Source organism: Chroicocephalus ridibundus, chromosome 9 (genome assembly GCF_963924245.1).
Source record: "Chroicocephalus ridibundus chromosome 9, bChrRid1.1, whole genome shotgun sequence".
NCBI classification, from domain to species: domain Eukaryota; kingdom Metazoa; phylum Chordata; class Aves; order Charadriiformes; family Laridae; genus Chroicocephalus; species Chroicocephalus ridibundus.
The window spans coordinates 8,768,565-8,792,991 of NC_086292.1; the positions used below are offsets into that span (position 1 = coordinate 8,768,565).

The 24,427-nt window shown below is 41.6% G+C and overlaps 1 protein-coding gene across 4 annotated transcripts in view; it reads left to right on the plus strand.

The window, feature by feature from the left end:
* AFF2 (ALF transcription elongation factor 2) overlaps window positions 1-24,427 on the plus strand; it is a 416,447-nt gene that overhangs the window by 254,937 nt on the left and 137,083 nt on the right. For all 4 annotated transcript variants that reach the window (XM_063345683.1, XM_063345680.1, XM_063345681.1 and 1 more), the window contains exons 4-5: window positions 337-381; window positions 22,363-22,449. In XM_063345683.1, coding sequence (XP_063201753.1) covers window positions 337-381; window positions 22,363-22,449 — 132 coding nt within the window. The remainder of the gene's footprint in view (window positions 1-336; window positions 382-22,362; window positions 22,450-24,427) is intronic.

The window sequence follows — 24,427 nt, forward strand, 5'->3', positions numbered from 1 at the left end:
GCCGATAGGAGTAACAGTGGGATCTTCTTCAATTACAGAAGTTTCAGGCAATTCTAGTGCCAGTTCTCAACTGTGAGGAAATCAGAGTACTTTATTGCTTCAAAAGTGTTGTTAGTAGCACAAAGCAGCGCGGAAGGAAAAAACCAACTTTTGACAAAATGGGTCCTGCTGCTGATTTATGTTGATCTGAACTGGGAAATTTGGTAGGCAGCAAGTGTGGATACAGCAGTCTTCAAGCAGAGGCAGTTGCTTGTTAGCGGTTCACACGTGTGGTTGTAGTTCCTGAACTTTGCATCCAGCACCTGACTAAACATTTCTTTTTTTCTTTAAACCTAGGTTACCCTTCCCAATGACTCCAGCTGTGTGGAAGAAATATTGCGGGTGAGTAATACCCTTTGCTTTTGTATCTTTTGTGTGATTGTAGTGCTGTTATTTCATCCTTCATGGAAAAGGATTATATGGTTGTCTTTAACACTGTAGTTAAATAAGAACATATTAGTGGGTTTGCATTAAAGAGTCACTGCAAAGTGGTAGGCCCAGGGTGCTCCTTAGTGAGTAAGGTCAGTTCACCTGATACTCTGCATCTGCCAGCTTGTCTCAGTCAGGATTTACACATGTTCCTGTTCTTTTTTTAAGCTCTCGGTCTCTGTGAGTCTCTCCTGGACACATTTCTCTCCTACCCTGAGGTGGAGTTACCTTAGTTCTCCCACTCACAGATTGATCTGCAGTCTTCCTTCTTCCCCCAAACTACAGTTGCTCATCGTTCATCGTTTTGTTAAGACCTGCAGACGTTTTTTCCTGAGAGCTCTGGTCAGTGGCTGAATCCAGGAAATTAAAACAGCCGTTCCAAAGCGGGCATGGCTTAATTGCAACAAGATCATATAACAAGAAAAAGGGGAGTGTGTACAAGTTGTATACGTGTAAATCTGCCTCACTTTAAGTGTAAAATGGGCTTTTCCTCAGACATTCCAATTTTGGGGTCTCCTGTTGGCAATAGGATTTTTCTGGGGGCAGGTTTGCAACCCACTTGTCCCTATCTGGGATTTAGGTTTTTATCCTTACAGTTTGAGCTTCCCATCTGTCAGAGCTACCTCCCTGGGATTGCTAGCCAACCTGCTGGTTTTTGGTGGTGACCATGTCCTTTATCACCAGGAGCAACTGGTCCAAACTGGCCCAGACCTGAAATCATGTGTAGTGTTTGTGCCAACTTGGTGGGAAGACATGGATTTATTCTTGCTTATGAAATAAAATAGGCTTCTCAGTATTCATTGTAGTTGTGAGTTAAATTGTTTGGGAAACTTGCTCCTGTTTTGTGTATGGGCATTATCTTGGGATGCTGTTGATGTCCTTATGGGTTGCTAGTCTTGCTGCAGAAGTACGTTGAACCAGCAGGCAAGTGTGCACGTGCAGACCTGCAGTAGCAGGGGTGTATGTGTCTGCATGTGCACCCAGCAGCAATGAATGCAAGGAAATAAATAAAATTTAGTTTCAACCTTCAAAGTGAGCAGGGGTTTATTACCCATAGAACACTAAGGGAGCAAAAGCAAAGAAACTGTTGTAAGGCTGTGTGAAATACTTGGTACATTTTAAATGTCTTCTTCCCCTGTTTATATATTTCAATTAGGTTCATTACTACAGTGGGAATGAATGACTTGTTAGCTTGGGGAAAGCAGTTGTTTGCAGTAAATAGCATCAAAAGGGAATGTGATGTAGCAAATTTCAGGAATCAGTCATCCAGGTGACAGTTTTAATGTGGGAACAGTGCATATAAATCACAGGAAGCAGAAATGTCTTTTTTCTAATCAAGAGGAAGTGATCCTGTTTCCTACCCCATGAATGTAATTTGAGTCAGCAGAGGCAGAATGTCCTGGGCTTCCTTCTGAAACCTGCTGAGATAAGTGCAGGACTTTCTGTTGTCTTCAGAGGGTGGGGATGAACTGCAGAGTCCCTGTGGCCGCAGCAGCACCTCCTGCCACCCATAGGCTGTTAACCTCGGGGTGTGGGGGCCTCTTGGTGGACAGAGCAGGGATTTGGCTGGTTTCCATGTTTCTGGGGATCTGTCTCACAAAGGCATGTAATGGGCACCCAAAAAAGGGATACGAAGCGGCAGATTGATTTGACTGCTGGGTACCGATGCCTGGAGGCACCCTCAGTGCCCAGCCTTGCCATCCAGCCATGGAGCAAACATAGCCGCAGGCATAGCCAAAAGCCACCCTGAGCATGTGAAACCGCCCATGCCAGCGAGCAGCTACGGGCTTGGCATGCCACAGGCAAGCATGGGACCTCGGCCATGGTTCGTCTGGGGTGCGCGCTGCCTTGACGCATGCTCAGCTGGGTAGGTTTGCATGCTGTTAGATGGTGAGGGTGGTTTAGTATGCCATCAGCGTGGCATTAGGCAGCTCTGGGCACTGACAGGCTGTCTGCAGCCTTCTTGTAACCTGCCAGCAGGCAGGCTGCGGGCTGCCAGCAAGGCCCTGAGTCTATGAAAGCAGCAGATCACAGAGCTGCTTCTGGGGCTGCCCATCAAAGGCTCAGCAAACCCCAGTCCCAACTGGTTGCTGTCAGCGGCAGCGTGTTAGGCTTTCAACTTCGTATGGTGCTGAAGCACACGTGGAAGTAGAAGTACCTGAGTTTTGTCAATGACTATTCTTCTCAAATTTAGAATGCAGAATAAGCTAGCAGGAAAGGTATTTTGTCTGCATGCAGAGTATCATATTCTACATGATAGGCAACAGAGCGAAAATAAGTGCATCACATTCTGATGCCCAGCAGCGGTCAAAATCCAGTCTTCGGGCTCCCCGTGGAAGCCCTGTGTCAGGAGATTCAGGCTGTCTGCTCCAGATGAAAGGATGACCCTTTGTTTCAGCAGCAATTTGTGCTTTGAGAACCTGGATTAAGTTCCTAGCCCTGACTGATATTTTCTGCCCTTTTGGGGCCTTTTACGTAGGCTCTGAAGAGCCTTTGGGAGTGTGGGCCTCAGCTCCCTGACAGCAGCCTCCCCAGGTCAAAAAATAGGCCGTTAACATTTCTGTCCTGTCAGGGATGTTGCAGAGGCAAACAAGACAGATTATAAGACAGTCGACTCCCAAAGGTAGACAGATGGGGGTGAATTAGCGTGCATTTTGCCCAACCAAACCATTGGCAACAACTGGCAATTTCTGCCCTGGGCCATGTCTGCTGCCGAGCTGCGCACCCCGAAGTGCCAGAGGAAGGGTGCTGCCGCCTGCCTTGCCCCAGCCCTGCCAGTCTCCCCTGAGAGTATTTCATGCCTTGAAGTTTGCTTTTTTCTTTTTTTTTTTTTTTTCTTTTTAAGTCAGGGAATTAAGTGACTTAATTCTGTTTCGCCCCTCAGAAAGACACAGTAACTCTTGTAGGTTTTTTTGCTAGACTTTACAAGGAAGAGGGACCCAAGCTAAGATCTGTGACCTCTGATTTTACAGAGCTCTTTTTTCAAGCTGAACTTGATTAATGGGTTTTGTAATTGTAGAGGTTTGCAATTCCTAATCTCTGTCGTCGTCGTCTTTTTTTTTTCCTAGAAAAAAAAAACTTTAATTGAGTTTACGGTCAAAAATTTCCAACCAAGTGAGGGGAAAGGTCTTGAGTCCATTCAGACCCCTAAGTCTTCAGAGACAAAATTTCACAGTCCTTCAGATTTCCTGAAACACTTAGCCACTTATGTCATCTTGTGTAAATGCTTTAAGGACTGTTCCTGATACTGCAGCCAAAGGTTAATGGCAGACCAGTCTCCTGTTGATTTTGCTTTTCTAACCGGGATGGCTGAGAAGGTTGTTGTTGTTAATAATAATAATAACAACAACAATAATAAAAAAAAATTATCTCTTGTACAACTAAGGCCAAGCTGTAAAGATGGTACAGGAGATTTGCATTTAATACAGGTTGATAATACCTAATTGGAAGATGAAGGTGAATACACTGGTGGTCCGTGCCCTTTTTTCTGTTTCAAAATGTGGGTTATTTTTTTAAACCAACATAATGTCTTTGAAAGTGCAGATAACATGGAAGACAGGCAATCAACAGTGTGTGTGTGTAATTCACATTTTATTAATATGGATTTAAATTAAGTTGTCACTCGCTATGTGCAGCCATTGAAAAATGAGTTCATTGAAATGTTGTGATACAAAGTGCAGGTGGGGCGGGAGAACTGACATTTTAAACCAATGTTCTGAAGCTGTTACTCACGCCGCTTGCACCAGCGCTTTCCATCAGTGTGCCTTGCTGTGATTGCGCGGGATGTGAACCCCGTGCTGGTTCAGGCGCGGGGTGGGGTGTAAGTGTGACACCGGGTGCGAACTAGCAGCAATACTTTTTCTGCCTATAGAGAGCACAGAAGGGCCCTCCCTTAGCATTGGTTTACCTCTGGGTGAGGAGGTGATAAGCATACAGCATTACATGGGAAAGAAAGGAAATTTTATTTAACTGAATTTTCTTGAGGAGCTGTAGTGTAAATTGAAACTTTGTGCTAGGTGTTTAGGCAATCGATTAGACATAATCCCGCAGAAGGGAGGCTCTGGTCTGTACATAAAGCTTTCGTGTCTGTGCTGCTAACCATCTGGGCAGGCACTTCTGTCTGAAAATCTGTCCCTGCTTAGAGGAACAAAAGAATTCTTGTAGGTGCATATTCGCTGCAGTAAGGCATCGAGTAGCTAGATGGACTTCTGATGTTATGTGGACAGCTGTGATATTAATTAAAAGCTTTCTAGTCTGGAAGCAAAACAAATCCTAAATATAATTCAGATTGTAATTAGGATAAAAATGACTGGAGTTAAATGAGCAAAGTCTGTAATTTGTATGGTCTTCTATTCTTCTGATGACTAGCTCATGTCTAATGACATTGGAGAATATGTAAATTGATCAGCAGGTGAAAATGCCCTTGACTGGGCAAATTATGTGTAGTATTACCTTCCTCATGCCAATTGAAAGCACTAATGGATTTAATATGTATCATCCATAGCTGAGGTGAGCTGTTCACAGAGCAAAATTAGACTGTAACAGATATAGCCCATTATTTGCCCCTCAGTAATTGTTTTCTCTTCTAAAATACAAACCAACATTGAAGAACGATGCTAAACCTAATTATAATAATTGTAATTTGAAAAATACAGGTATGCTGTCCAGTGTGGTTACAAATGCACTTAGTAGCTGACAGGCAGTTTAAATATTTTCATGTGGAATCTGGGGGCTTGCTGGGGAGGACATGATGTGAATTTAAAATGATTATCCAGACGTCATTGGACAAGTGAATAACGAGCTGACTGGCCTAGTAAATCATGTGAACCTGTCAAATGTGGGAACACTTTGGGGAGGAGATGATGTCAAGTAACAGTAACTTAGCAACCTGGCATTTAGCTGTCCAGAGAATGAGTAAGAGTAGCCACTTTTAAATAGCTGAGTAAATAAATGAATCCCTATATGTCTTAGGTGTGCTATAAAAATAGCCCAGCACCGTATGTTTTGTGTCAAGCTGCTTCTTTCTCCAGGATAAGGTGATTTATTATTTCTGTTGAAATGAAAAAATGGATTGAAAAGTTAACCCACGTGTAAATGTGTATCTGCGGCCTTTGTCCCTCGTCTGGCGTGCAGCCTTTGGAAGCGTGTAAGGAACGGGTAATAGCCTGCTTTGAAAAAGGCGGCGTGTTACAACTGTAGGGTGGTTGGTTTTTTTCCTTTAGACTTTGCTTAGGTACATGAAGATTTGGACGGATAAAAACAATTAATTTCTTAGCAATTTCCATGCCGTTGCATTTTCAGCTTTTTATCAGCATTTTCTCAATGGAGGCAGAACCAGTTTCTGCTCTCACATCAAAATAAATCAAGGGGTAATTCCACTGACCTCTGATCTCATTTGAGTTCATTGAATTCTTCTTCCTCCCACACTGGTATAAATTGGCAGCAGCTCCACTTTACGTTGCTGCTGCTGTTATTAAATAAAAAGGAGTTACCCCTGCATTACTTCAGGTATACATAAAAGCAGCAACTTCGCTCTGATGACTCTCTAGATGTGGTCTCACTCCAGAAAATGGAAATGCCAAGTAGTTCTTCGAGAACAGTTCATTCCTGGTTTGGTAGGTGATCAGCTCAATTCTCATCTCGGTGCCACCACAAGCATTTAGCAACAATTCCAGGAAGCTCAGAAGAAAAGCAGAAATGCTTTTCCCGGCATTTTGTGCATTGCCCGTCTGATTACACACAGGCACAGTGAGGTCAATCGTTGGAATCATTTGAGGGCAGCCTGGTGTAGGCTTGAAGTGCAAAAGGCTCTTTGGGAGTTGGAGAATGCAGCCTTGTGTCCAGACCTTTAACACGGAGGCTCACCTTGGCCACTGTGAGTTACACCCGCACACAGCAGAACAGGAGTATTCAAATTTTTGGCCATTCACCTTTGCAGTGACAACATTATGGTGCCACCCCTGAGAAAGACACTTCAGGAGCATTGCCCCAAAGCTGTCTATATTAACTCGAAGGTACATAATGTGAAGACTCAGAGCTAACTTTACGCTAGCTGAGTCGGAGGTTGGCATGAGTCGGTGCTCAAGTACTTAGCTTTCGTGGTTGGCTTTTTGGGCCGCCGTTGCACTGCTGGCATGGCACAGGTTAGGTATGAGAGGAGTTCACTTGTGATGTAGATATATACTATAAATCTGCTTTGAGCTGCCAGAGCAACGCAAAGCAGACTTCATGCTGTTGGGGAGGTGACGGGGAGAAAAGGTTGACTGTCTGATCTCACAAATGCATGTGGGTGTGCAGTGTTTCCTGTATTCGAAAGGTGGTGTTTTGCACCTGCCTGTTAGAGGGATAAATGCCTCTTCAAGATGTAAGGCAGGAAAAGATTAGACCTTTGTCAGGACAGACAAGCAAGGTCTGATTCCAGCCTGCGGGCACATTTATCAAATAAAGGTTTTATTTTGTAGCAGCATTAAAGAAATTATTTAGTGAAGAACTTTGAAATGTAAAATCTGATCATTATGTGGGTCTGTTGCAGCCTGTCTACACTGTAACAATAAAAAAAGATTACAAAAGGTATTCAGGAAAGGAGAGATTGCAGTGCACCTATTGCAAACTCCCTGTTCAATTCTGTTTTCTTATCTCCTTAACCATAATATTTTAACATATATTTTTCTACTGCCAAATGGAAATGTTGCTGATTTCAGTAGTATTATATAATTCTGCTATCATTGCCAGATTTCCCATTGCAACTAAAATTACTGTAAAGTGAGCTGACATCGCGAGAGTTGGGACACTTATTACTGCTCCTGAAGAGAATGAAAACACTCTCATGAGAAATGAATGACTAAATGGAAAAGTGTTAATTCTTACCTGTTTTCTAAGCTCTTCAGCATCTTTTTTTACCAAAACGACCGCTTTTAGTTTCTCTTCCTCATTGACAGTCACCTCAGAAATGATCCACTATTTATTGCAACATGTTACATGGTCGGCATCTTCACTGATTCAGTACTCTCTTATGATAAAAATAATGGTATTTTATGAGAATATACAAAATAGTTTTTTAAAAAGCCAGTTCAAAGAAGAAAGTAGTTGAAGCAAAGTCATTGTCTTGGAGGGAAAAGTAGTAAGTTTTGCAACTTCTGTGGAATATCAGGTGCACCCTCTGTGGCACTTAAAAGTTTTGGTCACTTCATATACTAGTTATTTGAATACCTCTAAGTTTTGTAGTTCCAGAAATAACTGGAAGTGAAAGAGACAAAGAATGTGGGAAAACAAGTTGATGGGATCTTGTAGTTGAGTGGAGAGTATCATAAAACTAAGATTCCTGTTCCAGATTTGCAGACCTGTGGGACCTGACTTCCCGTCCCTTTTCATCATTGTAAATAAAGAGTAACTCCCTTATCTTTGAGTGAAAGTGTGAGAGAAAACAGACCCAAGGAATCTGGGATGTCAGATCAACTTTGACCTTTTGTATGCTCCCATGAACAAAAAAGGCCCCAAGTGCTGAACTCAATGGAAAATTTTAAACATTTCTATACTGTTAGTGTAGTGTTTGGCTCTAGCTGTACCAGGTATCCTCCCTTAAGGACCCTTGGAGGCTGCACAAATTTATGTTGTATGAAAACATGATTAGGAACTTCAGAGTCTGTTGTGTGCCTGTTCTGGAGTACTGCTGCCGATTCCAAAATGACTGGTAACAACTCCTGGCACAGTACACAGTGTGGTCAAGCAGAAAAGCCATCTGAAGCTCCTATACTCCACTTACACATCTTACTGCCAAAGTATTAAAGAAAAAATCTAGTCCTAATTTGAAATATAGGTAGTAGAATATTCTTCTGGTCTCAGATTAATCATTTCTGTTATTTCATCTTGTCCTGTCAAAATGAAGCATGGTTAAATATGGGCATTGAGTGTTTAAACTGCTAGCAATGTTACCTTTCATTTAAGTAGATTAATAATGTGTACTCTACATAACAAATTGCTTTAGGCATAGAATGAAGACATTGAAAACATATTAAAATCGAGTTAGGCTTTCTGAAATGAATGCATGCTTTAGAAGCAATTCTGGTTTGAAATGACAAAGTCCATAGCATCTTCTGTGGCTCTATCTCACAAAAGGGAAGGGCTCGGTTTTTGCAGCCCTGAGGGCGTGTGTTGCAGGTTGTAAGTCCTGATGGGAAGCCTCCCCATAAGTCAGCACTGCTGAAAACGCTGATGGAACCCATGAAGGGTAAGCTGGCCATATGTTGTTAGTCAAGAGAAACAAGAGCTAGGAAAAGGCTAAACAGACTTGTAGCATCTAAGGGAAGACAGGGCTGAAAGATGTAACTAAAAGAAACTTCAGAAAGAGTATCAAGAACTCTCCTCTTTGAAATTCTCCTCTGAAGTTTCAGCTGGCCATGACAATCAAAACCTAAAAAATTGGCTGATGGCTAAAAAAATATGTGTAAGGAAAGAACCAGATAGATGGGGAAAAAAATGGACCAAAAAGGGGCAGATACTTGAGGCATGCTCAGTTTCTCTGCTTAAACTATATGTTGCATATATGCAACTATATGTTGAACTATAGCACGTTGCAACCTTTGATGCTTCACTGCTCTTGTGGTCTTAGAAGGAAAGTAAAGAAAACAGCACAAAGATGACACCTGGAGTAAACCCAAAGTTAGAACTTGGAATCTCGTTGTTACTCTCAGAGGAAAGTGTTTTGTTACAGCAGATACCAGGAATATTTGTTGACATTTTCTTCATGTACTGCAGTCTAAATTTAACCCAGGCCACTCCTAATCTCTTAATCTTGAAGGGAGAATGCAGAAACCAACTGAGTTATGGGCCAAGAAGTATTTCTTCCTGAGAGACCCCCGGACAAGCAGGTGGATGGTTCCTTTGGAGGAGTCATGTGATGACACACTCCCAGCCTTGCCAGCCTCCATGGGGTTTGTGAAACCAGCTGTACATGGGAAGGTAGTCTTGCAGTCATCATCTGTCTTAAATTCAAGTTATTCCATAGCCTTTAGGGAGAATAGTTCTGGAAGCCACCATTTTGTGGGGGCAAGTTATGTCTTTGCTACTTGTCAATGATCTGTAGGCTTTAAGACTGTCATGCAGGATAGTCAGTGGAGTTCTTTCTGAAGGTGTCTTCCTTCTTACCTGTGGAGATTGTTTCAGCTGTCAGTCTCTTCAGAATACACCATTTCACAGCTGCCAGTAAAAGGCTGATATGGCCCATCTCCTCATCTCTTTGAACGTTCTCTCAATAAATGTTTGAATTCATAGACTCAGATAAAACATCCTGCCTTTAATCGTCCTGTATAACCTTAAGATGCCCCTTCACTCCACAGTGTCTCCTACTATGAAATGGGGAAATAGAGCCTCACCCACACTGCCATCGCGCTGCGAAGTTAAATTAGTTGCTAGCAAAATGCATTGAGGTCCTCAGCTGGAATTATTGGTGTTATAATTGCGCCAAAGGAAGGCTCAATCAGATATTTAAAATTATACTACATACTGTGGCTTATCCATTTCTATAGAGAATTTCTAACATTTCTTTAAAGAAAGCGTGTCATTGAATTTAATGTTCTGAGAAACCTTATGAACTTCCAATCTATTTTAGCCATATATTTCAAATTGTGCTTATAATTGTGTTTTTTATTGAATATGTAAGTTCCTTTCAATTTCTTAATACAGTACATGGGTTTTAATACACATTTGAGAAGAATGCACACTGTGGATGGGAGGCACTTTTGAGCATTTTCAAATTGTCATAGTAAAATTGTCACATTTGTTTAATTAGCCTGTAGATCCTGCCACATTGATTTATGTCAGCCGTGTAACAGTTTCTTTGGATAGCTAGAAAATCTGACCAGAATGCTTTTCTTTTTTTTTTTTTTTTTTTTTTCCCAAGGAATTTCTCACATTTCTATTTGATTTAAAAGCATTCATACAGGCACCCAGCCTTGCAGAAGTCAGCTGAAGAAAATGTCAGGCTGTAGCATTAGAAAGGAAGATGGTTTTATTAGTTCAAGGCATTGAGGTGTTTGTTGACCACTGCTCAGAGGCAAGAGATGAAAACTGACTACAAACATGAATCTGAACTTCAGCCCTAAGTGCCTGAATCTATATTTGTTCAACATTCTGCATGCGCTGTTTATTCTACCTGCTGCAAGTGTTACTGTATTGCCTCCCAGGGCTCCTCGGGTGAGGGCTCTGGTGTGGGTGTCACTAGAAACCCTGTTCTCAACAGCTTACAGCTCTTGTTTAGCTATTTCCTTTATTCCAAAATTTCCATGCAAAGTCTAAGCAAATATTTTTGGGGCGGAGGTGGAAATACTGCTTACTAGTACTTTGCAGGGTGAAACAGGAACAACATGGATACACATGGACTTGGGAGACTTGCATGGGTTGCTAATGGGAAAAAAAAAGAAAGGGCAGGGTAGTGCACATTGCATTTTTTGCTGGTTGAGTGGGTGATTTAAGGCATGGGCAAAGTTTCACCTTTGCAGCCAAGCTGGAAATGGTGCGACTGATCTCTTGGGGGGAATGCTTTGAGATCTTCTGATGGAATTTATTGCACGAGCATTGAGTGTTAAAGTCCCCTTTGGGCTTTGTAGTCCATTAATTTCTTTGCCATGAGTGTATCCTCCTAGAGAGTATGGTTTTTTGGGTACCCCAAGATACAGTAACCTTTAAAAATATTCTTCTGAGCCTCAGAAAAAAGACTTGGTGTTTGGTTTGTAGGGGAACATTCCCAGGAGTGATTTTTTTTATTTTTTTTTTTAAATCAAGCCAATTAATCCCTTCCCACTTATTCCAGTATTTTATCATTTCTAACCTCTTGAGTCCCTAATCTTTTCAATAAGAGGTCTGAGCTGCCAGTTTATCTGAAAAGGGAGTGTTGCGCCAATCAAATGAAAACTGGTGCTCTGATTTTTTTGAAGAGCAGCCCCTTGTCGTTCCTGAGTTCAGACAAAAACAAAGAACACAGCTTCAAGAGTGAGGCGTTCACTGGAGGCTTCTTTCCATGAAAATAGTTATCACTCCTTTTTTCCTTGGCAATTGAGTCATTGTTGCTTTTAAAAGAAGTTGTCATGATCTCCTCATTACCATTTTTCTTAATATGATAAGTGTAAACTACAAGAAAGCTATCATGTTTGAAAGGATACAGGAACCCTAAGGAATGTTATACTAACTGCTTGTGCTTTTGAAAAGGCTTAGACTGGGAATTTGACTAAATGTATCATTCTATCTCCTTTTGCAGCAGCATTGTCATTCTGTAGTGTCTTTCACTTATAACACAAGTCACCCTTCAAAAAGAATGGCGTGTTACTGCATCTAGCCTTTGTATCTCTCCAGCAAAGCGAGATCAACAACTCCTTTTGGTGATTGCTTGAACGTGATAATGCATTGCACTTTGTGCTGAAGAAAAAAAAAAAAAAAAAAAAAAGAAAAAAGTGTTCTTTGGCAGGTTTATTCTAGTTCGTCTTTGTATGATAACTGGTAATTGTCAGTGTTTGACACCAGCTGGAGTTGCAAATAGCACTAACTGCTTAGAGCTAACTAGCAACCGTGGGTCTACTGGGTGGTCTTTTCTTGGGCTTGCTCCAAGTTTGTTCCAGATTGCTCATATGACCCCTGATAAACTATTACTAATGAACAGTTTGCTGTTCCTTTTTGTCTATCTAGAAGCAACAAAGCCAGTACATGTCATCGTCTAGTAATGTAGATACATAATTTTTAAATGCTGGAGCAACAAACTTAACTGCATTTTAGTGCTGTGGCTTTTGTGTCCTATTCACTGGTTTTCCTGTGGGAAAAAAAAAAGTAGTGTAGTGTTTGGAGACAGGAAGGTTATGGACTTCGCCCTTTTTCAGCCCTGTTTTTAGGGGTTAGTTTGTTTCAATGAGTTTGTTGTCAGAAGGTTTTAAAAAATGCAGGCATGGGAGGAGGATATATTAATCTGGCGTATAGTCTGAACATGCTGATTTCAGACGTTAGGGCTGCTCTGTGTGGGACCAAGCATCCTCAAGTCATACGTCTTAGTGGCAGTTCTGAGTATTTAATGTTTCCAACCTCAGACTTATTAGCTTTGTGAGAAAGAACGAGCTGGGAAATGAGGAATCAAATGCATGCATGTGACAGTGGGAATCTGTCTACCAGAAATACTCTGAAGGCTCCATACCTTAGGGGAGATCAAAAAAGACCTCAGCATGTTTTGGCTTCGGTTTTCTTTACTCTTTAAGCTGGCTTATGTGGGTAAGGCTGACATGCCAAAAAAGTATATGTTGTATCAAAACATCTTCTATAACATCCATCCATTTTTCCTACACCTGTTAGCTTAGCAGGAGCGGATCAAAGGGGAGGGCTGGCATGATTTACAGGACACGCAGATGCAGGAACAGACCTGCTTCAAGGCACAAGTGAGGAAAAGGAAATCCAGACTGAAATGTTTCTTCTTTTCCAAAGGCTAAAATTGCTATAATAAATGCCAGGTCACATGATAAGTTTTCAGGTGGCTGCTTAGGTCTTTCTCTAAGAGAAGAGAATTAGAGGGTTGAGCGTGAGAGGCAGCAAGGACTCTCCCTCTCTGTTACAGGCCAGAGCCCATGGTATATTTTTTGGCAAACATGCTAAACTTCTAAGCATATGAAAAAACAGGGTGCCAAATTAGAGGATCCAGTGATCAGGCTTTAGTTTGAAGTTTTCTGTCCATCCAGGGCTCGCTGAATGCTGATCAAGCTGGCTATGTTGTCCACCCAGGATTTTCCAGCCAATATTCACTGTTCCCACTTTCCAGCCAATAGTCAGAAGTTCCACCACTGCCCTAGGCATTGCATAAGACAAAAATTGAGACAGTCTTTGCCCTCAAAGCATTCATAGTCTCTGATGTAGGCACTGGGAAGATAATCATACTCTGTAGGGGAGAGTGCATTCTTCATACACTAAGGGAGAAGCAAGTTTTCAACTGGGACACATAGTGGGGTGACCATCACATAGATGAAGAAAAGGTAATGGTGAAAAAGGACAGCTTCAGTATGGGCAGGTTTGAGCTTTTCTAGGTGTTCACTCTGTCTTTGCCTCAGCCTCAGACCACTGTTTTAATGGCATTACAGTTGGGGTGTTGAGGAGACTATGTAAGAGGGAAACACTCAGCATTAAAAAGAAATGCTACCCTGGCACACCCACTCAGGAAAACCCATGCTGCAATACTGCTTGTGTGGTAGGCGAAATAAAAGAGATCTGGCAGAGTCTCGGTTTTGAAGGCAAAAAACCAGCTTTTGTAAAAGATTTCAATGTGTATTGTACAGCAGTGTGTGGTAGCTTCATTTCTTTGTATTTGATGAGTAACAATTTGGAGTCCAATGTTAATGAAAGCAAATCATGGCTTATGCAAAAGAATTCAGCTTTAAACTCAAATTTAGGTTGCCTAACCTGGTTTCTTAATTTCCCCCTATATGCTATTTCAGATAATTGATGCTGCTGTTTTAAGGCTAAAGCTAGTGTCTTCTGGCACAAGTTGATGCTTTCAAATTCCTGATGATTTTTAGACTCAGTTTCATCATACTGTCAGGATGTGGGTTATAAGCTGGTTACATGGGTCTAAAACTTAGTGCACAATGTAAAATTTAAATAGTTTCAGTGCTAAGCCTACAGAACGAGAAGTTTTTTAGTTTAGTAATTTAATTTTGCCTGATATTGAATTTGGAGATATTTTTTTTCATTACTTTGGCATCAGTGGCTCCAGAAAGTAAATGCATTTTGTAAGAAATTACATGGGTAAGGTCTTGTCATGTGACTACATAATTCACTGTTGTATTTTGTATGAAAAAAGCCATGAATTGATTGCATCTGGCAATGTAAAGGAGATGGTGTAATGTATTGTATAAATGTGCACAGTGGAGTGCCTCAGGGTAGGTGCAGTCTTGTTTTGTAACTGTAAATTATAGTTCTGCTCTCCTCTTGGTGTGAACCCTAAGTTTCAGAGAAGAAAACAGGCGATTCAAGACATGCTTTTTTGCTTGTGAAGTTCAGGATGGATGGAACAAATTACCAGATTCCCTTAAACAAGTGCCAGCAGTGAATAGTTTCAAAACACAGTTGCTTATTTACTTGGAGAAATGTTGCCAATGTTTTTTAAATTGCAGAGATGAAATTATATGTTGGTATTAGTAACTTTTGAAAGAATTAGCTTTTTATTACTTATTGTGCCTTTGTTTATATTATACTGTTGTACTGCCAGGATGTTATGTTGTGTTTAACAGTTCAATGCATACTTCCTATCTCTTGGGGCCCTCATGAAAATTAGATGTGCCATCCCTGGAGATGGTTACCAACAAGTATCATTTTGAATAAATAAAATCAATGGGATATGACTGTGCATTGCGGTGGGCATGAGAAGCTGCCAAGAACAGGAGGTATTGCATTGGCCATACTGTCCACAGCAAGACTCTGGTACTGTGCATTGGGCAACAAAGTCATTAGTTAGGTTACCGAGAGTGACAGATGAAGGATGCCTAGCTTTCTGGAAGTGGGTTTAGTACATCTGACTGCAAGTATCTGAATATTTCTGGGTGTATCATTAACTTTTAGGACTCTCAAACTGGTGTTAACTAAATATCCAGTTCTGGATGCAGTATTAACCAGATATGATCACAGTACAGTTTAGGATTAGGAAGTATGGAGGTTCAGGATTTTACCCCCGTGATTGCTCTGGTGTTCTTGAAGTGCTCTGTGAAAGACACAGCACCAGCCACTGCCCAGCAGCATCCCAGATGAGCAGGACCTCAGGTCTGACCCATTCTGGCGGTTCCATGTTCCTGACCCATCAGTAGGTCTGTCCAGAAGAACAGTAATATGGAAATACAAATACCTCACATGGCCCAGCATCTCACATGTGCTTGGCAAAACTTCAAAGCTTTGATCATCCTTTCCTTGCATGCAGCCTTTCTGGCCTATCCTTAACAAACCCCACATATTCTGCAAGTAGAGAAGATGCCTCCTGCCTCTCTTGGATGGGAAGTGGAGTTACCTCAGTTGTGTTCTTCCTGGTCAGTATATGCCTGTCTTTGGACTCTGAAGGCTCATGGCTTGACACAAAGACAACACTGGCTTCTGCTCATCTCCTGGACATTCACTGGAAAGCTTAGGGAATGGTCTGAGACAAGGCAGCGTGGGTCAGAGAGGCAATCGTATATGTAGGATGCATCTACCTTTGACTTCACGATTTCTCAGGCATCCCTTTTCCACAGAACTCTTAATCTGTTTCATCATATAAAACTTAAGAGAGCTCTCCTGTGTGCTTCCTGTAAGGTCCTGCTTCATTTTTTACAATCCGTGATTCTACTTTGCTGATTATGTTCTGTGAACCCCCCCATGTCCTTCCTGCACTTTACTCATACAGACAACCTAAACCCAACAAGAGTAGGGATACAGCTGCTACAGACCTCTTGTTTTGTTGCAGTTCATCACCATGATGTTTCTGTGGTAGGGCCTTTAGGGAGTTGTGCTGCATGTTCCTGAAAATGCCAAGAACATGTGAGAAGGTGCTCGATGGCACAAAACTTGATTGGGGTTGAATTGAAGGACTGTCCTGGGCAGTGTGAGCCACATTCAGGACAGGTTTTGACCATATAATCTTCCTGAGGTGGATGATGAAGAAAATGATCCTGATCTACCTTGGAGAGAAGTATCCAACCTGTTTCACAGAGGAGCCTTGGGAATGAGCCATTATATGCACAGCATGGACCATTTGGGGCCCAGGAACCCAGCAGGGAGCTAAATCATTTGGCAGTGTAGACACACTATTATGTAGGCTGTGGTTACTTTTAGGATTGTGTCGGACTTGTTAAATTGGAAATCCGGTGGTGGGTTCATGTGGTGTAGCTTCATTACTCTTCCCCTAAAACAGCCTCTTGAACTGAGATACCTTCTCACTGTAATGGAGCGTTGTTTTTCTTCACATACACAAGATTGGTTAGAGCAGTAAGTACATCAATCATGTTTTGCTTTTTTTTTTTATTGTCTTCTAAATGCTCTAAGCAAAGAATATGTTATTAGTTATAGAAGCTACAGTATGAGGAAAATATATTGAAAACTGTGAGGTAAACGTGAGTCAGAGAGTATTGAGAAGCTCAACAGAAAATGTCCATATAGCTGTCACTTTCTTTATGGATTTCCAAATGTTAACAAAGTAGGAAAGAAAAACATATGTTGTAAGGTTTTTAGTCAACTGTTACTGGCTTCTAAAGCACTTTCTGTATTCATTTTCACTGAATATCACTTTTGTCTGTCCTTCCCCTTCTTGTTAATATGGAAGGGAATATTAATTTACCATGGGAGGATATGGAATGCATCCCATTCCCCAGTCGGGCAAAGGGAACTTATTTGTTGTCATTGATAAAACCCACAAGGTGAACGCTGTGTTTTTAGATTATGGTCAGGGAAATGATTGCTTTTTGTAGGGTAAACTCTGGCTTTTCAGTAATGAACTCATGTGTGTATGCACTGTATTTCCAAATGGCTTTCTAGTAGTTTTTGGTACAGTAGCAAGATAAATTCTAGTATGACACAGGCATCATTGCAGATGCTGCCACATTGTTCCTCCAAAAATATGTACTGAGCCCTCGCCACTGGTAATAAATTTGCCAAAACATTTGCATGAGTAAAAAGTTTCCTGCCTTAACATTCATACCAGGAAAGCTGACTTGCTCTTGGAAGCCATCAGGCCATCACTGAAGTCTTTTTTTTTTTTTCCTTCCCCCTCACAGGAAAAAAGATGCGGTATCCCTCTGATGATGAGAATTTTTTCACGTGCTGAACCATGAAAATCAAATGCATATCCATGAATTTATCTATCGTGTCCCTGTCAATACTGACAATGTATCAAAATCCTTTCCTCAGGAAGCCTTTGGCCCAGTATAAAGCAGGCCACATTACTGGTCAGGATATTCCCTTGTGCTCGTGCAAATTTCCCATTCCTTCCTAAGGAATACGAATGAGAAACAGCCCGTAGTTTTATTGCCTTTGTGTTCCTTTAGGCTTTGGTGTCATTTGCTTGTACATGTATAAATATATATCTATATCTTCATTCTTTCCTTCACCTTTTCCCCAAAGATGAAACGCGTTGAGATGTTTTTTAATTCAGTATGCATCACACACATAGCATGTGGCTGCCCCTCATGCATTACTGGCTTCCTAGCAGAGAGGGTTTGATAAAGTTTGTATAAATGCAGAAACCAGAAAGATACTGTGAAAAAAGACATGCTTTTTATTAAGGTTGCATTGATAAATAGTTAATAAAACATTAATAAATCATTAATAGAGGCTTTAATAAATGGTAAAACGCTTGGTTATCTTTACTCCATCGAGGCAGTAGGTTGCTTAGCACCAGCTATAACATCAAGTTTGTAATAACCCTAGAACATCTATTCATCATATATTAATTTTTTCTGAATGCAACTTTAACATACTGTGTAACCAAAAATTGGAGAAAGTTTAAAGCAGCAGATTTAGCTAAGAGTTGAAAGGACTGAGAAGGGCAGTTGACAGAATACCACAGATAGGATCTGTGTAGCGGCGGTGGCCTCAGATTGCATTTATTGCTAGCAATGTGTGCAGAGCTGCTCCTCCTCCTGCTCCTCTGGCTGCCCTCTAACGATGTGGGCACAGTGTCGGTCCTGAAACTGCCTTTGTGGACTCTTAATGCCACAGAAGAAAGGCACCAGGATTGTTGCTTTCTTCTTCTGCCTTTTTGTGGATCTGCTATCCACAAGAGAGGCAGTAAGGGTGATGTTTGGCCAACAGAGATCTATCAAACTACAGAACAAGAAGAAGAGCTGGGAAGGGTCTTAGATCGTCTACTACACGTCCCTGTCCCAATGCAGGAATCAATTCTGCCTAAGCCATTCCTGACGGATGTGTGCTAATCTGTTCTTAAGTGTGTTCCTCCAAAGATGGAGTCTGTGTAGTGCTCTGAGCAATCTGTTCCAGTGCTGCACGGTCCTTACCATTAGAGAGCTTTTTCTTATGTCTAACCGGCTGCAGTTTAAGTTCATATCCACCATAAAACTGGAGAACAGATTATTCTCTCCTTTAGCAACAGCTCTTTCTGTAATTGAAGACTGTTCTCATGTCTCCCCTCAATTCTCCCAAGGGAAGTAGCATGAGCCCTATATCTTGGGAGGCTTCAAATTAGATCAGGCTAAACAGTTTAGAGTGCGCTGTAGGAAGGGAAGCTGCCTCAGTAGGGACGCAGAGTACACAGCCTGCCTGCTTTTTTCCATCATGACCTCTTAGAGCCTGGCTCAGTGTTTTTATCTGTATTTAAAAACACAGCGCACTTTCTTTTGAACAAGAAGGAAATGATGGAGAAATGAAATGCAGAGAAAAGAAGTAAATCTTGAAGGCGGCTATTATTTTAGGGACTGGTTTTGTAAAGCTATTTACCATCTGCCCCATATCCCCTGTACTCAGTTCTCTTGCTCTGACCTTTTCCTTAGAAACTTGCAAGTTTAAATCCTTCCCCAATCCTCTCCTTCCATTTAAATCGTGATTTGGCCTTGTACCTCTGCAGCCCTTAAAAAGTTTGCTTGGAGTAGTTGTATTTTTGGTGATTCATTAGATCGCATCTGCGTGTGTCCTTCTTGGTTACTTACCTGAGGGCTTTTATAGCTGAAAGAAGCAGACTTAGCTGAAGAGACGAGCGTGCCTAGCTCTAATAAATAAAGCACATGGAGTCAATTAAAACAATGTTTAAATAATTTTCAGGAAGGAGGATGCTTGATGTTACTACATCAGAGGACCACAGTGACTTTTAAGCCAACAAACTGTGCAGGTTTACTTTCTCATTTAATCTCCAGGTCTATAAAAAAATGCATGCTTCCATAGCAGCCATCTACCCGCTCCAACAGTTAACATGATTTTGGAATTATTTTAAGTCCAAACCATGTGAAAATAAATCCTAACTCAATTTTGTGGGATTACTTTGTTTCCATTAAATTCCTCTTTAAAGCATTTCATATGCTCGGTTTTATTATTGTTACATCCAGGAATTTCTAAATACTTCCAAATTTGGATTGATTAAAGTTTTTTAATTTTTCCTGGGAAAAATAAAGAAAAAAGTATGCAATTCCCTGCCTACTTTCCCAGGTATTTACAAACCAAGATGTTTATATATACATCTTAACGGATGCATATACAAGACACACACTGTCTGCGTGGTTCTTTATAGTCATAACATATTAGAAGGTAGATATATCAGATTTCACAAATTAAACAAAATAGAGCTTAGCGCGTATTTAAAGATGAGGAACCGCCAAAAGAATTTAGGGCATAGCAAAGAATGGTGAAGTCCAGTGAATAATTAAACAAATGGCGTGCTTTCTTCTGATTCTCCAAAGTACTGTGCATGTGCTTAAGGAGCAGAGTAGGAGAGGGTTACGCAGACGGTCCCATCTCTGCAGGATGTGGGGCTGAGGTTTTGACCCGTCACTGCAAAGAGCACAGTGCCATTTTTGCATGTCATTCTGCAGCTCGGTAGTGCTCTGCATGAGCGTGATACGCAGCTGTGCCGCTGTCGGTGTGGGGCTGCTGCCCATACATTTTGATGTGACATTTTTCAGATGAGTAAAGTCAAAACTTCCTCTATGATCATTCCAGGCTCTTTGGTCAACAGTGCGGTGGCACTTGTCCGTAGGCAGATGTAGGTATGTTTCTTTAAGTAACTGTATACTTCCTCACCACTTCCACACAGAGTGTTTGCTTATACGCTGGGGTTTAATTACTTGTGTTGTTTTCCATGTGTGATCCTATCTGGAATTTTCTATCCAATAATTTTTATTGCAGTGATAATTGAAGTGAAATGCCTCAATGTAGCTAGCTGGTACCATTGTAATAGACTTTGAGCTCACAAGGTCACTCTGTAAACACACGGACCGGATAGTCCTAACCTCGCTGAAGTTGACTTTTGCCTTTTGCCTCTGACCTCAGTGGAATCAGGATTTCTTACCTTGTAATTGAATTTCCCCAAATAGTAGCAGACTCACTTTTCCTTTTCCCCACTCTTTTATGTTCAGGTGTCCCCTAACAGGGAGATGACTAGATTCGCTTACACTTCAGCCCGCCAAGTGGTACGCAGTGGACACTAGATGCATTTTGACAGTGAATATTCTGAAGTTTGCTGGCATCATCTTCCCATGAATCCTAGGCTCTCTGTCCAGCGTGGGCAGGAACAGACTGAGGTCAAGCCTGTAATTGCAGTTCTAGAATATGCTTCATTTCTGCCTTCAGTTCAGCTGCCTGTCCCTCTTTTAATTATGTGATAAAGTCTCCGTTTCATCATTTTGCTATGAGGAGATTTGCCACAAAGCAACCTCTATGGCATAGGATTTGGCAGAGGCATGCAGGATTTGGATTATATTATCTCACGGAAAAGTTCACTGGATGTTTAATTCTTTTTCTGCTTTCCTCTGTGCAGAGGTCAAACAATGCGTGCAATATAACAGCGTGCTTCTCGTCATTGCAGTGAGCTGCCACAGCCTCACCCACGAGGAGGGATGAGCTCCTCACGAGCTGCCTCTTTCCTCCTCATGGCCACTGCCAGGGCTTTGTGCAATGAAAACAGGCCCTGAGCTCCACCGCCAGAAACCCAAAAGGTCTTCCAGCAGTGCAGAGACATCTGCACCCTCGCCTGTCCCTGAGTCCTCTGCGCAAGGAACTGGCAAAGCTTGGCCCCAGGCTGCAGTCTCTGTAGCTGTGTGGCCCTTTAGATAAGCCACAAGCGTGTCCATGGTGCGCTGCACGGGTGGAAGCAGAATGAAGGAGCCCAGCGAGGCCGAGCTGCCAGACCAGCCCTGCCCTCCTGCTTCCACCAGGACCAGGGGAGGGCTTCTCTCCGTAGAAATCGTTCCTGGGCTCTGTCCCTTGCGGGGCTCAGCCAGACCTTGCTGCAATAGCAGCAGTGCTAAAGGTGGAAATTTGATGGGCTTCTATAAAATACCAGTGCCTAACAGGTGCTTGGGGGAAGTTTACATGTCTGCCTGTCCCCTTGACTGAGGACCATGGTGCATAGCTTTCCTCTCTCTCTCCTAACCTCCTGTATGACATATGATTTGTCGGACTGGAGACCTGCAACTCGCTGGCTGTATCTTCATTAGCATCTAGCTGTAGCCACCCGGGCCATGTCTTCAGCCCAAATGCACCCAACCACACTGCCCTTTTGACAACAGTTATATTTTCTTTAATTAATTGTATTATATTATATTTTTATTTGTGGAACATTTGCAGTGGTTGTCATGTTACCTACAGAAACTTGTGTGTTCATGAGCTTTGTAGTGACTGGCCCTGGGCTTGACCAGTGTGAAATGGCAGCTGGGAAGTTTAGTTTACTGCAGTCAGGATTATGGCCGTTGCATGCAAAATTTCCTAGATCAGACCCTCTTTTGCTCTTTGTCTCCCTTGTCTCAAGAAAGAGTCATTTCTGTGCTTTGTAGGCAAAGAAAAACAACCAACACAGAGATACAACAGATTGCCAAAGACAAGTATTACTGCCTCTCTGAATATTTATTAAATTAAAAGCAAAGATAAGAGAGCATGGAGCAACATCTACCATAAAACACGCTCATTAGAAGGGCACTTACAAGCTCTGCCTAAAACAACACTTTTGCAGTTTCTCTATTCTACTGATTTTTCCCCCCTCCTCTGACCATAAACCTGTCCTCACCCTTGTTCCCAGGAACTGCTGCCTGATGGGCAGTTGAGGTGTTCATCTACCACATAAGGATGGGTGCTGATGCTTGCTTTAAGCATCTCCAGACTCAGTGGAGAATACATCATCATTTTTTCCTCTCTTTCTTCTTTATGTACATGAATTTGTTTTCAAAAACCTTTTTTTTTTTTCTTCCCTAGGAGATGACCCATTCCTGGCCTCCTCCTCTTACTGCTATTCACACTCCTGGCAAGGCTGAGCAGACCAAGTTTTCTATCCCAAGCAAGGTACAAGTAGGGTATTACCAGTGACCTGATTAACATTCTGTTCTGTTGAGTGTTCTTCGCTGGAGAGTTTATTTTTGTAATTGGTTCCATTTTCAAAAATTTCTAAGACTATTTTTAGTTGGAAATTCCCAATCAGACTGTTGTTACTAGTAGGACTGCTTATTTAAAGCTGCAGAAGTTGCTACAACTGAGGCAAGGTGAACTTTTTCTCTGTTGTTATATGAGTCTTTTTACATCAAGTACAATATATTTTGTTTGTTTTTCTTCCGTTATTATTTCTGCAGTGCAGTGGCTGAGATGGTCATTTGTTCCTACTTAGTGATTGATTGCATGATGAGGTTTAGGCTGCATGGTCAAATTATGGTGACTTAAAATGTTCCTGCATGTGAACAGTGCTGTGGCCTCTGTCTGTGTGCACACTCCAAGGGCACACAACGTTGCGCAATGCGATCCTCAGTATTGGCCTTATTAAAAGCACGCGCTCAGCACTTGCCACGTCAAAAACAGATGCCTGGAGAGTACCAGCAGTTCACCTATCACTCAGCGAATTGTTAAACTGTATGATTTGAACAGCCCGAATTCCATTGTTGCCTTCTAGCTATGATTCTGTTCGCACTGTTAGAGATAGAGCTCATACCCAGGGCTGGAGGTATCTTTTGCTGGGACCTGAACAACTGGGAGCTGATGATGTCTGGGGAAGGGGAGAACTTCCCGCGGGTGCGAAATCTACGCCAGTCTGACATGGAGCTACACAAAAGTTTCTTTCTAAAGGCGGGACCTTGGAAAATAGCTTACAAAACTGATACTGTTTGACATTATGGTTCAAGCAATCATATCCTGTTTTAGAAGCTGGAATGTGATTTTCCTCTTGATGATTTTATCTGTTTGGCAGATACTCCCCTGTCTGAAATGCAGCCGCCATACTTAATTGGAAATCATATGAGATTAGCAGTATCTGTGGCTCCTTAAAAAAACAAAGCCAGCGCCCAGAATGCCTTATTTTAATGGAATGTGATTGTTACTGCTCCAGCACTGCCAATGTCGCTAGAGTTAACTGCTGCAGCGTTAAGCATCAGAAGTCATAATTCATACAAGAGTATAATCCTCATTGCAAATTGGGTTAAAGTCAGTTGAAACCATTTAGGTGACAGTGGAGTCTGACCTGTGTGAATGCAGTAAGTGAGAGTAGAGGGGTTTGCCCACTGGAAGCTGTATTTTTTGCAATTTATACCCTCCTTAATTTAGTGCTCTGTTTTTGATGGGCCCTGCAGAAACTGGTCTACGTCCTGCAGACTGCCCCTGTCTCCATCGGTAGCAGTATAAGCACAGGTTCAGAGAAGCTAAAATTTTGGTTTGCTTTTCTGTTTGTATTAAGTTTGCTTTGAACTTTTAAGACCCACATCAAAGTTAATTTCTGGGCACATTAAATGTTGATGCCAAAATTCTTGACCATATCACTTCGATACAAAATACAAATTAGATTTTTTTTGAGAGAGCATTTCAGGAAATGGGCAAGCATGTAAATATTTCCAAGTTTGCTAGTTTTACTTTAAAAAATAAAACAGAAATGTCTCTTCAGAACATCACATTAAATCAATTATAGCTAGCCAAATTATAGATCGTAGACACAATGTGGCTAGATTGTGCAGCCATATAAACCAGAGACAGGCGCTATTAGAAGTTCTCAATGTAACTATTTAAAAAAAAAGTATTCTCATGAGAAACGTATATAAAAAAGTGTGATAAAAAAGGCGGAACTTATCGGAACAATTTATCCCTTTGACATTCAAATTTAAAGTGCCATGTTTACTCTTAGGGCATGATTTACTTCACAAGGGACTGACTGACAGCACAGTATAATATTAGGAACTAATAATGCCCTAAGAGGAAGTGCAGTGAGGGCTTTAATGACTTTAACATCCTACAGAACTAACACTTCCAGCAAAGTAGTGCCTGGCTGTAAGATGAAGTTGTAAAT